Source organism: Syngnathoides biaculeatus, chromosome 1 (genome assembly GCF_019802595.1).
Source record: "Syngnathoides biaculeatus isolate LvHL_M chromosome 1, ASM1980259v1, whole genome shotgun sequence".
Taxonomy (NCBI): domain Eukaryota; kingdom Metazoa; phylum Chordata; class Actinopteri; order Syngnathiformes; family Syngnathidae; genus Syngnathoides; species Syngnathoides biaculeatus.
This window is the reverse complement of record NC_084640.1, coordinates 8,976,128-8,988,713: the sequence shown is the minus strand read 5'-3', so window position 1 is coordinate 8,988,713 and position 12,586 is coordinate 8,976,128. Positions and strand designations below refer to the sequence as shown.

General features: G+C 41.2%; 1 protein-coding gene across 1 annotated transcript; it reads right to left on the bottom strand.

The window, feature by feature from the left end:
* Window positions 1-3,923: 3,923 nt before the first annotated feature.
* LOC133497914 (zinc transporter ZIP4-like) lies at window positions 3,924-10,444 on the bottom strand. Its single transcript, XM_061814183.1, has 12 exons — window positions 10,080-10,444; window positions 7,487-7,840; window positions 6,869-7,064; window positions 6,606-6,790; window positions 6,374-6,545; window positions 5,653-5,825; window positions 5,372-5,554; window positions 5,190-5,294; window positions 5,063-5,120; window positions 4,679-4,831; window positions 4,282-4,469; window positions 3,924-4,141 (listed from the first exon to the last, which is right to left on the bottom strand). Exons 1-12 carry the CDS (start codon window positions 10,299-10,301, stop codon window positions 4,013-4,015), a joined length of 2,118 nt encoding a protein of 705 aa, XP_061670167.1. The 5' UTR covers window positions 10,302-10,444; the 3' UTR covers window positions 3,924-4,012.
* Between the last annotated feature and the right edge of the window lie 2,142 nt (window positions 10,445-12,586).

Below are 12,586 nucleotides of genomic sequence, written 5' to 3'. Positions count from 1 at the left end.
AATATGAGCGTTTAGCTGCGGCGACCCCTAATGGGACTAGCTGAAAGGATCCTACTTAATGTGGTCTCTTTCCCGAGACCTCCATGAATATTTTTTTTTTCCAAGCATTGACTCAGAAGGCAAATATTGACCTGCATCATAAATTCAAAAGCGGGAACGTGTTCTGTTTCTTTGTATTTATCATTGATTCAATCTACTCCCCGATTCTATTCCAATTTGGGTCCTCATCACATAAAAAGGGTCATGCGAACGATATTTTGCACAGGACACCGTTTTGACTTTGGTGCTTTAAAAAAAAAAAAAAAGCGCTGATAATAGCAAAACTTCCTTCTCTGTCAGGCCTCAGTGCAGTATTTGGGTTGTCATTTACATGAGTGCAACAGGGACGCTGTCTTCACTTCACCAATCTAGTCTCAACTTATTTGTTATATTAACCCGTAGTTTATCGTACTATCACACGGATTGGTGTGATGATGTCACTTCAATAGTTCTTTGTGCTTGTATACCGACCTTCCTTTTCTCTCAAGGACAAAATGCAGTAACTATGTGAAAAGCATTCATCATCTTTTGTCTTTTCTGAGGAATGTTTCCATTTTAGTTTAACTGTGTTGCTCTTCTGTGTTCTTCGGGGAGAAGTAACACAACTGTAACTGTTTTGTAACTACTTCATTTAATTGAATGTTGCCACGTGTACAATTTGTGTGCTTTTGCAAAAATGAAGCCACGCATTGATGTTTTCTTTCTTCCTGGAACTCCTGCAGCTCCTGCAATGTTTCGTTGGGCCTCCCTGACCAATTTTCCTCTCGTCTTTGTATCAATTTTGCAGGGACGTTCAGTTCTTGATAATGGTAATGTCACTTTTTGTGGCATATTTTCCCCTCCTTGGTTCCGATTCTGTGGTATATCTAATTCCTTGAAAATTCTTCCTGAACCCTCTTTTGAACGGTTACCTTTGTAGATCTGGTAGAAGATCTCTGGAGCTCATGGTTTTTAATCATTTCATTTGGAATTATTCCCATTTTTGTTTAAGTATTTTTAAAATGAATTTTATTACATTTACTGATTCAATATTTACATTTCCAAGTTCCATTGTGATTCATTCTAACCTGATGTTTAGATTAATTGACGTGGACGAGGCAAATGCAAAATTCAAATTTGTCAGATTGTAATCTCAATAAAAATAATTGATATTTTGACAGAATATTTATTAATCAAATATAAAAAATATATATTGCACTGTAGACTAAAATATTCACACTCCCCCCCCTTTACATTTACCATCAGGGAAATTGAGTCAAAACTAAATCAAACGTAAAAAAAAAAAAAAAAACAATAGTCACCACTCATACAGCATTAAAAAAACCTAAAGATAGGAAAAAAATAATACATTTTTGTTTAAATATTTTTAAATTAATTTTATTACTTTTACTGATTCAATATTCACATTTCCAAGTTTTGTTGTTTTTCTAATTATTACAGTATCGATTCTAACCTGATATTTAGATTAATTGATGAGATGGACAAGGCAAATGATAAATTGAAACTCTTGTCAGATTGGAAAAGGGAAAAAGTGTTTTTTGACAGCATATTTATTAATCAAATACACAAAATATATATCACATTGTAGACTAAAATATTCACACTTTTTTCACCCTTTACTTTTACCATCAGGGAATTTGAGAGCTGAGTCAAAATTAAATCAAACTTAAAAATATATATATATTCACCACTCTTGTGCACCATTAAACCTACAGACATAGAAAAAACTAATAAACTATGCAAGGTTACATCATGATTAAACATCAAGAACCACCGTTTGCGTTTTACACTTAAAAACTGGAGATGACTTTGGCACGTTGTCACGTGTCCATTAAGTAATTTTAATAGCAAAAGGTCATCGTGGGAACGTGTGTGCGTGCCAAAGTCCCTTTTAATTAGCACCGGGATTCCCCTTGTGACATAAACGGATGGAATCAGAGTTTGAATGCACCTCACAGCTAAGCTCCTGATATCAAAATATATTTTTGCCGTGCAAAAGTCTTTGGTCGCATCAATTAGTTGTTGGATACTTAGAGAAATGAGTGCCTCCAGCGAATAGATGCTTTTCCTTTTTTCCATAAGGAAAGAGGAAAGAAATGTATCAATCATGATTTTACTGACTTTGCACATGAGTTATTTTTTTATTATTATTTTAATACAACAATTCATGTTTTTTAGACAAATGGATGACAAAATACAACCACGCTAACTTAATTCGCAAAAAAAAAAAAAAAAATCCAGCTAAGAGATGACATAAAAGTGACCTTATTAAAATGGCCAAAGTTGGGTTTGACGAATCCCAATAGTGATTATGGGTAGCAAAAAAAAAAAAAAAAAAAGAGGGAAAGGAGTCAAAAGAAGGAAAGGACAAGAAAGAGAACAGGAAGAATGAGTAAATAGAAAGATCTGATGCTTCAGAGACAGGAAGATGATGAGACAGGACCAGTTTTGAGGACAATAGAAACTGGAAGACAAGAGGAAGTCGTTAAAAAAGGCACACAGAAATTAAAAAACCGACCACACCTCTCTACCTACACCTCCACACCAAATGACGATCAGACGGACTTGAAGGGAGGACCACTAGCTCCCACACATAATCATGCCCTCCATGTGAAGAAAATTTGGAATGATAAAAAGAAACGAAACAAGATGCCACTTTTTGCAGGAAAGACACCGCTACAACCAGCAGAACATTTCCGAAGAGAACAACAAGATCAAATGAATGAAGACATTCGTCATGTAACAATGTGGTACAAAAAGACTCCAGGCCCAGTGCGAAAACAAAATCTACAAATCCACTCCCGGAAATGGAAAAAAAGTAACGCACGGGTCAGACTCCCACAGGCCTTGACAGACCTCTACAGGGGTAAAAGAGACCAAACGAAAACTGATCGAAAACGAGACGAGGAAAATTTGAAAAGTGCAGGTTAGCGCAGGCCGTCACCGTCATCAAAAGTGACGCAGGTATTGACTTTTACCAAACAAAGGAAGAGGAAACATTTTTAAAAACAAGTCCCAGGATGCACATGGCCGATAGAACCATTAGCTGTGCGACTCATTAGGGGAGCACAACCTGTACAAATAAGACCAAAGACAGAAAATAGCCCATTTATGAAACAATATCCATTAAAAGCAGATGCATTAGATGGCATCTGTCATTAGTTATTGCAGGGGTAAGAATTGAATATCCAGACTCTCCCTGCAGCACACCTATTTTCCCAGTAAAAAAAAAAAAAAAAAAGGCGCCCCTATCTGGAGGTTGGAGAACATGTATGAGCGCAGCAGAACAGCGGTGAGGTGTGACGTTGGTGTGTCAGAAGATTTGAGGTGGAGATGGGACTGCATCAGGGATCCGCGCTGAGCCCATTTCTGTTTTTTAATTAATTTAAAAAAAAATTGGTTTCTTCTGGTAGAACAAAGGTGGCATGGTGGAGCAGCTGTTAAGCATTGGCCTCACAGTTCTGAGGACTGGGGTTCAAATCCCGGCCCCACTTGTGTGGCACTCCGGTCTCCTCCCACATCCCAAAAAACATGCAACATTAATTGGAACACTCTAAATTGGGTTAGTTATGCGGACATTTATTCTTTAATAATGAGGAACGTCCATGACAGTGGTGAAGATGCCAATTTCGATTCTCCGTTCAACTTGCCTGACTTGCTTTCAGATCCTCATTGAGTAAAAACATTTTTCTTTTGAGTGTGTGTGTACTTTTTTTTTTTCATAGAAATGATTCTGTAACTGAAAATCATTAAGACTACTTCATCAACGCACACACGTTCATATTTTTGAATGTGCCTTTGTTCTCTTGCCCTGGTCTCCATGGTCATGACAACATTGCCAAAACAACAACAAACCAACTGCAGCCCAAGAATTTTACCCAATGTGTCAGCAAGAGTTTTTATTTTTTTTAACATTGAACTTCATAGAAAAGAAGTGATTGTTTGTGCTGAGGCCAAAGTAGGGTCAAGGCTGCTAGAAGCTGATGCTCTCCTCGTAGAGTGACAGCAGCAGGAGGATGCCCCAGCCGCTCAGCAGGCCGACGTTCTGCAGGGCGAACATCAGCCACGGTCTCTTGGAGTTGATGTGGATCATGGTGGGCAACTGGAGTAGAAAACATGACCAGATAAAGGTACCAATTTTTTTGGTTTGTTTCAGTTTATCTGGATATTCATCTCCCCACCCACACGACTCCTCGATCCGCTTGAGATGTCGCACTGTACTTTTGAAGTAGTACCACTCACCATGTCGGCCAAGCCCACGTAGAGGAAGAGGCCCGCCGTGAGGGCGGCGATCCACTGCGTGGTGGCCAGGTCTGTGGCTACGCCCAGGCCGATGTAGAGGCCCATGAAGGACGTCATGGCGGTGGCGAGGTTCAGCAGCAGCGCCTGGCGCACCGACAGGCCGCTGTGCAGCAGGATGGCAAAATCGCCTGTGGGGGCCAAAGAGTGAATTCCAATCACACAACTAGTAAGGAAAAATTCATCTCATGAACATCAACACATTTAAGATCATTACTAGTGCGGAAGGGACTTGTTTGTGACACACACTAAGACCCCACTAGGCCAATGTTTAGCTGCCTCTGTAGGTGGCGCTGTTTTTCTTGCAGTGTCAACTTCAGCATGCGCGTGTATGCATCACCTAGCTCGTGCGGCAGCTCGTGGCAGAAGACGGCCAACGACGTGGCCAGTCCGGATTTCCACGAGAGCGAGAAGGCGGCGCCCATCGCCAGGCCGTCGGCGAAGTTGTGGATGCCGTCCCCTAAGGTGATCATGAAAGGCAGCAGCCATCGTTCTGCAAAAACACACAAATATTAAAAAAGAGATGTCAATTTTTTTCAAGATAATGTCAATTACTACTATTGTGAGACCAAATAGTGAACCACTTCTTGATTTATATGGCATCTCATGTTGTTTTAGAACGAGTACAAAAATGTAAATAGAGTTTTTCAGCAAATATCTGTCGACGTGTCTGGAGAATTTGTGAATCACGAATGAGTATGAAAATATTACTGTATACTCTTACCTCTGATCCTCCCGCTAGAGCTGTGCAGATCGCTTTCATGTGCCTCCTCCTCTTTTACCTTGAGACACATCACAGTAACGACAGTCATAATCATATCAATTTAGCGCAAATGTGCAACATTTCCTACCGGGTCTGCTTTGGGAGTTGAGTACAATTTGTATTTTTGTTTCCTTTCGTGTTGATACAGCTCGAGAACATGCTCGTGGTCGCAGTGGTGATCCCTCGATTTGTCCTAAAAGAATGGAAACATTTTGCGTTATTATATCATCTATAAGACCTCATCAAAAAGTTGCATTTTCTCGCACTTACCTGGCGATGTCCGCGCGTGATGATGTTGAAGATCGTCTCCATCAGGTAGAAGTAGTAGATGCCCGCCATTACCACCAGCATCTTGTACACGTAGTCCGAGACCCCCGGCTCTTGATGCCCATGGTGGTGGTGCGTCAGCCCGCTGCCGCCGGCTTCGTCCGAGTGCACGTGCAGGCCCAGAAACTACATGTGACATTTTTATGTGGTATGCCGTGAGGTTTTTTCCTCATCTCAAACCTTGACTCAATAAAAGTTAAAAAACGGAGTTGCAGATGGCTGACCATGGGCAGCAGGTGCAGCAAGGCGTCCCCCGACAGCGAGCCCACGGCCAGGCTGATGCAGAACTGGATGCACAGCTGGTAGACGACGGTGCACGACGTGCACAGCAGCAGCAGGATGCCGACCATGGACACCAGCACGATGACCATGTTGGCCAGCGTTGCGTAGAGGTACCCTAAACCACGAGACGCAAGAGCGTCAAAGCCAAAATGTAGCTGGCCCAAATTGGCCCAGCAGTTACACTGCCTTGTGAAAGTATTCGTCCCCCCTTAAACTTTTCAAACTTTCGCCACATTTCAGCCTTCAAACATAAAGATATAAAATATTTTTTGTTGTTGTCAAGAATCAACAACAAGTGGGACACAATCGTGAAGTGGAACGAAATTTATTGGATGTTTTACACTTTTTTTAAGAAATAAAAAAAACTGAAAAGTGGGGCGTGCAATATTATTCGGCCCCCTTTACTTTCAGAGCAGCAAACTCACTCCAGAAGTTCAGTGACAATCTCTGAATGATCCAATGTTGACTGATGATACATAGAATGTGTATACGTGTAAATAAGTCTCCGTATAGATGGCTTGCTCTTGACAAAAATTTTAGGTTTGAAGCATGAAACATGGCCAAAGGTTGAAAAGTTCAAGGGGGCCAAATACTTTCCACAAAGGCACAGTATGTATCTGTGTGAACGATAACTTCTCAGATTATTAGCCGCAGAGCGCTTACTCTCCGTTTTGCTGAGCTTGTCTGGTTTCGCCGGGCGCGAACCGGAGCAGGCCCCACTCAGGATCTGCTGGATCAGAGCCGGGCTAAGCCGGGCCAGGTCCGAGCGACCCAAGGTTGGGGAGGTCCCGCCCACGCCGTGGATCAGCACCAATTCGTGTGCAGAAAAACAGTGCTGGGAGAATCGAAAGAGTCAGACATAAAAATACTTCATGACGATCAATGATGTGATTACCTCCTCCCAGGTGCTGTTTGGTTCCGGGTGTTGGTGTTGGCTGTCATGATCGTGACCGTGATCATGACCGTGATCGTGACCGTGATCGTGATCATGATCATGATGCGCGTGCTTATTCTCTTCATGTCCATGGCTCGACTCCAAGCTGGGTCCCACGTCCAGAGACTTCATGAGAGCCTCCAGGTCTACGAGTTCCAGAAAATGTATTTTTTTTTTTTTTTTTACTTTTGTTTTTGTATTTTTTTTATTTTTATTTTTTTTACCTTTGATGGTGATATTCTCAGAGCCCAGTTGGTGCATGATGTAATCCAGGAAGAAGCTCTCCTCAGGAAGCGATCGAAAGCATCGACCTCGCAGGGCGTGGTACAGGACCCGACCCAGAACTGCGCCCGCCGCCTGGGTTTGCTCCGCTGATGGGGCGCCGACCTCCAACATGATGTCGCTTGCTGTGACGCAGCCCTGGTTAAATGGTAATAAAAAGAAAGATGGAGTATCCTTCACTGAGTTCTATTTATCATCCTGAACCACTCGTCCACAACTAAAGGCATCATTCAGTGCCTCCACTTGACCTTTTTTAGGTAATTTGTTAAAACCGCCTAGATATTTTTGTCCCAAAATTAGTTTTTGGATCTAAGATGGTCACAAAACCTGAGGGCTTTGGTCCCCCGGCCATATTAGGAACCGCTTGTTAAAAATGAACCCCATATTATTCGATAAAAAGGGGCTCCAGGTGGAGGCCCCAGTAAGGCTGAACCACTGGCCAGTGACAGCTCACCTTTCCTGGGTATTTTTTGTCAAACTCCAGGTCGGGTGGCTCGTTCACTTCTTAGGGTCAAAAAACAGTTGATAACCAAGCATAAGCAAATATTTTTCCCACTGACCTCATTGCCTGATGACTCATAGTGTTTAAGAAGTTCGCTGAGCGCACTTTCTAATCCACGGAGGCCCACGTGCCGATGTTCATGCCCGTGGCACACGTCACCCTCCTCTTCCTCATGGTGATGCTCATGGGAATTGCCACTTGCGATTCCATCCAGGAAGTGTTCTACCTCCTGCCCCCACCTCCCCTGGCCCGCCGCGATGCACACCGTGTCAGGAGAGGTCAGATACACGATGCAGCCAGCGGCGAGGGCCGTAAATCCCGACACGTTGACACCGTGTTCTTCTTCGGTGCTTCCCTGCCGGGGGTCGCTGTGATTGTTGATCAGCTGGTGGGCGGCATCTGTAAGGTTGCACTGGGGATTTAAAAAAAAAAAAAAAAAAAAAAATGTTGTTACCCGTTGCTTTCACCTGAATCAGATTATCCAATTGAAATAAAAAACATTGATGTTTTGGGAACCACCAGTAAGATAAACATTCAACTAACTACGAACGTTGATGCACTCACAATGCATGAATCACAGTAGCTGTATTTAAAAAACAAACAAACAAAAAACTATCACCTTTTGATGGCATCGTCTAAAAGTAGCGTGACCCAGAAACTGGGAAACAATAACCTGCACAACCAACATCAGTTGGGCAGTGGTGGGAAGTAACAAAGCCCAAATGGATTGTTCATGAATATTAGTTGAGAATTTTTTCAATATAACTTTTTACTCTTACTATGTTTAAGGGAGCATCTGTTGTTCAAATTTCTCAGTTTAAGTTAAAAAAAAAATACAACAACAAGAAAAAACAAATACAGGCTTTTTTTCAGTTATCATTAACCAATGTTGCATTTTTGTTCCTCAGTTGACAAGCTCAGCAAAAATATGGGAACACTTAGTTGTGATAACATGTCCAGTGATTTTTTTTTCTACGAGCATGACAAAAGTTACTTAAATAAGGGAAACTATTTTGTGTACACAAGCATTTCTGTTTTCATGCCAAGTTATCAAAATTGAGTTGTGTATAGTTAACTGTGATAAATGTTCACTTTCTGTACATTTCAGTTTGTACCTGTTTTTATGATTATTTCTAAACGATGCACTGTGATAATTGCTAATTCCGTTGCAATTATTGAAAGTGACATAGTAGGCTTTTTTTTCCCCTCCAAGGGCAACAAATTGGCTGATGACGTGCCGCTTTTTGGCTCAATTGAATTATCGATTTATTGATCCTCGATAGGGTTTGACACTGACCACAGTATTATGAGCAACAATGGAGGACCCTCTTTGACTTGTAAATCACTTATCACCACAGGCCGGGCTGTGATGTCTTTCATTTCTGCCAGTTGGAACAATTCATCACGCACTTTCCTTCCATAGTGTTTGCAGACAGTCGTTCTGGCCACCAGGCAATATTAAAAAAGCAAAGCAAGTTTATTTGTATTGCGCACTCCATACACGAGGTGACGCAATGAGCTTTACATGATTAAAGGCATTTGAAAACAAAGAGATCAAACATTCAAAACGGGATAAAAACAATAAAAATGACAAACACAATATTTAAAAAAATCAAAACCGCATACAGTGCAAGTAATATGATCAAAAACAATAAAATGTCAAATGAACTCAAAAATCCCTAAATGCTCATAAAATATAACGATTCTAACATTTATTTTCAATAAATATAAAATAGCGTATCCAACATGTTATTCAAATAAGGATTCATATTTTACTATATATATTTTGTTTTCTTAATCTTTCATCATTTTTTTCCTCTTTCCTTTCCTTTCATAGGGTTAGCAGAAACATTCAGTGCGGCCGCCGGGCAATAATATAAAAAAAAAAACAAAATGTCAAATGAACTCAAAAATCCCTAAATGCTCATAAAATCTAATGATTCTAACATTTATTTTTCATAAATATAAAATAGTGCCTGCCATATACAGGTTATTCAGATAAGGATTAATATTTTACTCTCAATATTTCCCCAATATTTGGTTACTTTAATCATTATTTTTTTTAAAAACAAATGGAGGACAGAAAAATACTTTTTTTTTTTTTTAACTGTGGGCTGTTTTGTTGGCTCGACCATGGTAAACATTTTTCTATACAACATTTCTAAAGAATTTGTAAAGAACTCTAGAACTTTAGGACCCAAGTCCTATTGAATTTCTGTAGAAAATCACAGCCAAAGTTTTATAGAACAAGTTGTTAGGTACAAATTCTATAAAATTTCCACAGTAAACTTTTAGCAGGGGAAGCTTTTGAGTCCCAATCCCGGACGTTGGAGGTCAGTCCCTTGATAAGTCACCGGCGCCACAAAGCTAAAGGGATCAAAGAAACTTGATAGCTAGCATACATGAAATGATGGACAACACGACTGTTAGAAGAATATAAACAATAATGTAACCCTTGGCTATTAAAGAGTGTTCATTCATTCATTGATTCAAAACCAAGCCCGAAAGATCAGAAAACTTGTTTTAATCGCGTCGTTAGCACACGAACGGCTTTTGAACGTCAATCCTTTAGCACCGCACCTGATGCGCGCTTTGACTTTGAAACAGAAAAATAAAATAAAAAAAAAAAAAAGAAAGAAAAAGGACGGTACCTTTCCACACGGCACTTCTCCACACTGCACACGGTTCTCCAGTGTATTAAAGAGAGTGACGAGCGAGCCTTCCCCCAGATGCTGGCGCTGCTGGTCGGGGAGCAGCAAGCCGGCCACGGCTCCGAACGCCTCCTCCACGGCGGGACACGCCGAAACGCCAACGAACGCACACCAACTTGTCAGGGCCCAGAGAACGCGCAACGCTGGGCCGAACTTTTTCATCTTAGCTTCCAGCGAGAGTTCCGTCTGCGACGATAGTGATCCGGTTCTGGTGGAGCTTTAGACCAAATCTGAGTAGAAACGATGCCGCTGCCGGCCTTTATTGGAGTTGAGGATGAGGATCCTCTGGATTGTGATTGGCTGAGACGTCCTGACGGTTAACGTTTTATGCACTGCGGAGCGTTTCGCTGTGGCGACCCCTAACGGGACAAGCCGAAAGAACCTCCCTCACCTGAGGCCCTCGGCGCACGCGCGCATGCTCATTCTATTAAAAAACCGTGTTTGCAAGCAGGCATTAAAAAATTAAAATCCCAGAGAAAGGAACCAAATCGGCGTATGGTTATTGGGACACCATTAAAGTTTGGATGTTCTGGTAGGCTTTTCCAGTCCGTTTTTTTTTACAGCAGACGAGAGCTGCCATAGAATCAGAGAATTCTCATAGGTACCAAAATTTCATGATCAGGCATTAAATATATTGTACATGACTTAGTGAAGACAGTCATCAAGTAGGTGATGGAGAATATGACATTACATCGAATTACAAAAAAAACTGGACACGTATCCAAATTGATGAAAAGAGCAAAACCGGTTAGGGGGGAATTCTTGGAAAGTGCTGTTTAGAACGTGACTGCGATTAAATAAATATTTTCTTCATAATTCTTCAGAATTAACCAATCTTACAAAGGAAAAAGAAAAGACGCATTTGAAATTGGTTATGACGGGGCTAGGAACAACCAATACATAACATTTCGGTTGCCATTCCAAGAGCACAATACCTTAGATCACGTCCACTAGGTGGCGCAGTTACACAATTTGATGACGTACAGGGGTGAGAACGTTCAAAATAAATTTGTGTTGAAACTAATGTATATGCATTATTACTGCCACACACAAAAACCAAAAAAGGAAAAAAAAGGTCGGGTTTCACATTATCATGTGAAAAGATTCACATAATAATGTGTAATGGGTAAAGGGGGGTGAAATTTATTAATTTATTCTCCATCCATCCCTCCCTTTTCTTCACGGCTTATCCTCACAAGGGTCGCGGGGAGTGGTGGAGCCTATCCCAGCTGTGAATGGGCAGGAGGCGGGGTACACCCTGAACTGGTTGGCAGCCAATCGCAGGGCACATTGACACAAACAGCCACGCTCACAATCACACCTAGGGGCAATTTAGACTGTTAATTTATTATTTTCTACGTTATTATGTTAAATGAATCTACGTTATAATGTGAAATGAATCTATGTTATAACGTGAAACAATTCACATTATAATGTGAAACGATTCACATTATAACGTGTAATTAACCACATTATTCTGTGAAATGATTCACATTATAATGTGTAATGGGTAAAGAGGGGTGAAATTTATTTATTTTATATTTTTTACATTATTATGTGAAACAAATCTACTTTATTATGTGAAACAAATCTACATTATAACGTGAAACGATTCACATTATAATGTGAAACGATTCACATTATAATATAAAATATGACCTTTTTTAAAAAAAAATTTGTGTGGCAGTAATACGCTTCCGTAGTGCGAAATGCAGAGTTAAGTGTGGGATATTCATATTGATAGATTCAATGCACGCTATGTTGAACATGACTGAATGGAACTATATTGAGATGATCATACACACGCGCACACTCGCAGTCGAGTTTGCTTCTGGCATGAGAGTCTGGACATCTGCCCAGGACCACAAACACACATACATGGACCCCCCCCCCCCACCTCCCCCATCACCGCTAATCCTTAAAGTGTCCAGTGACCTGTTTTCATCGTCCCATTGTCGTGTGTCACTCTCGGTTAGCTCGTTGATATGCAAACCTGTGGATGTTCTCAACACACACATTCATCAAGTCTCCCTGGACACGCACACGCACGTACACCGACACAAATTTTGCAGGGTTTCTGTGTAAAACGTCCTCTTGTAGCCCCTTTCAAGTAAGAATTTATACAAGATTTTTCTCAGCTTTGCGATTTTCCAGCTTCAGAGGTAGATGAGTTGCCGCATTCTGTAGTTCTTTCAATCTACATGTAAATCATAATTTTTCCAATTCACCACCCCCATCCATGTTTACACAGCATGGACACGGATTGGAGAGACAAGGTCAGCCTGGCGTTTTCCCGGCTCCAAAAGGCACTGACGCGTACCGGCAGGGTGGCGTTGACCCGGCGCTTTTCCCACTCCGGGCTGGACACGAGTAATTTCCATACTTTTTGTGTCTTCTGTATTTTTTTTAAAAACAAACAAACATGCGACAGGAACGCCAGCCCACGT

What these genes read in the sequence shown, in the direction of transcription:
- LOC133497914 (XM_061814183.1), bottom strand. Translation starts at nt 10,301, where the DNA reads ATGAAAAAGTTCGGCCCAGCGTTGCGCGTTCTCTGGGCCCTGACAAGT. An exon ending in CAACTCCCAAAGCAGACCCG is followed by an intron (nt 5,121 to 5,189) that starts GTAGGAAATGTT and finishes ATGTGTCTCAAG; the next exon opens with GTAAAAGAGGAGGAGGCACA. An exon ending in ACGTGGGCTTGGCCGACATG is followed by an intron (nt 4,142 to 4,281) that starts GTGAGTGGTACT and finishes TTTCTACTCCAG; the next exon opens with TTGCCCACCATGATCCACAT.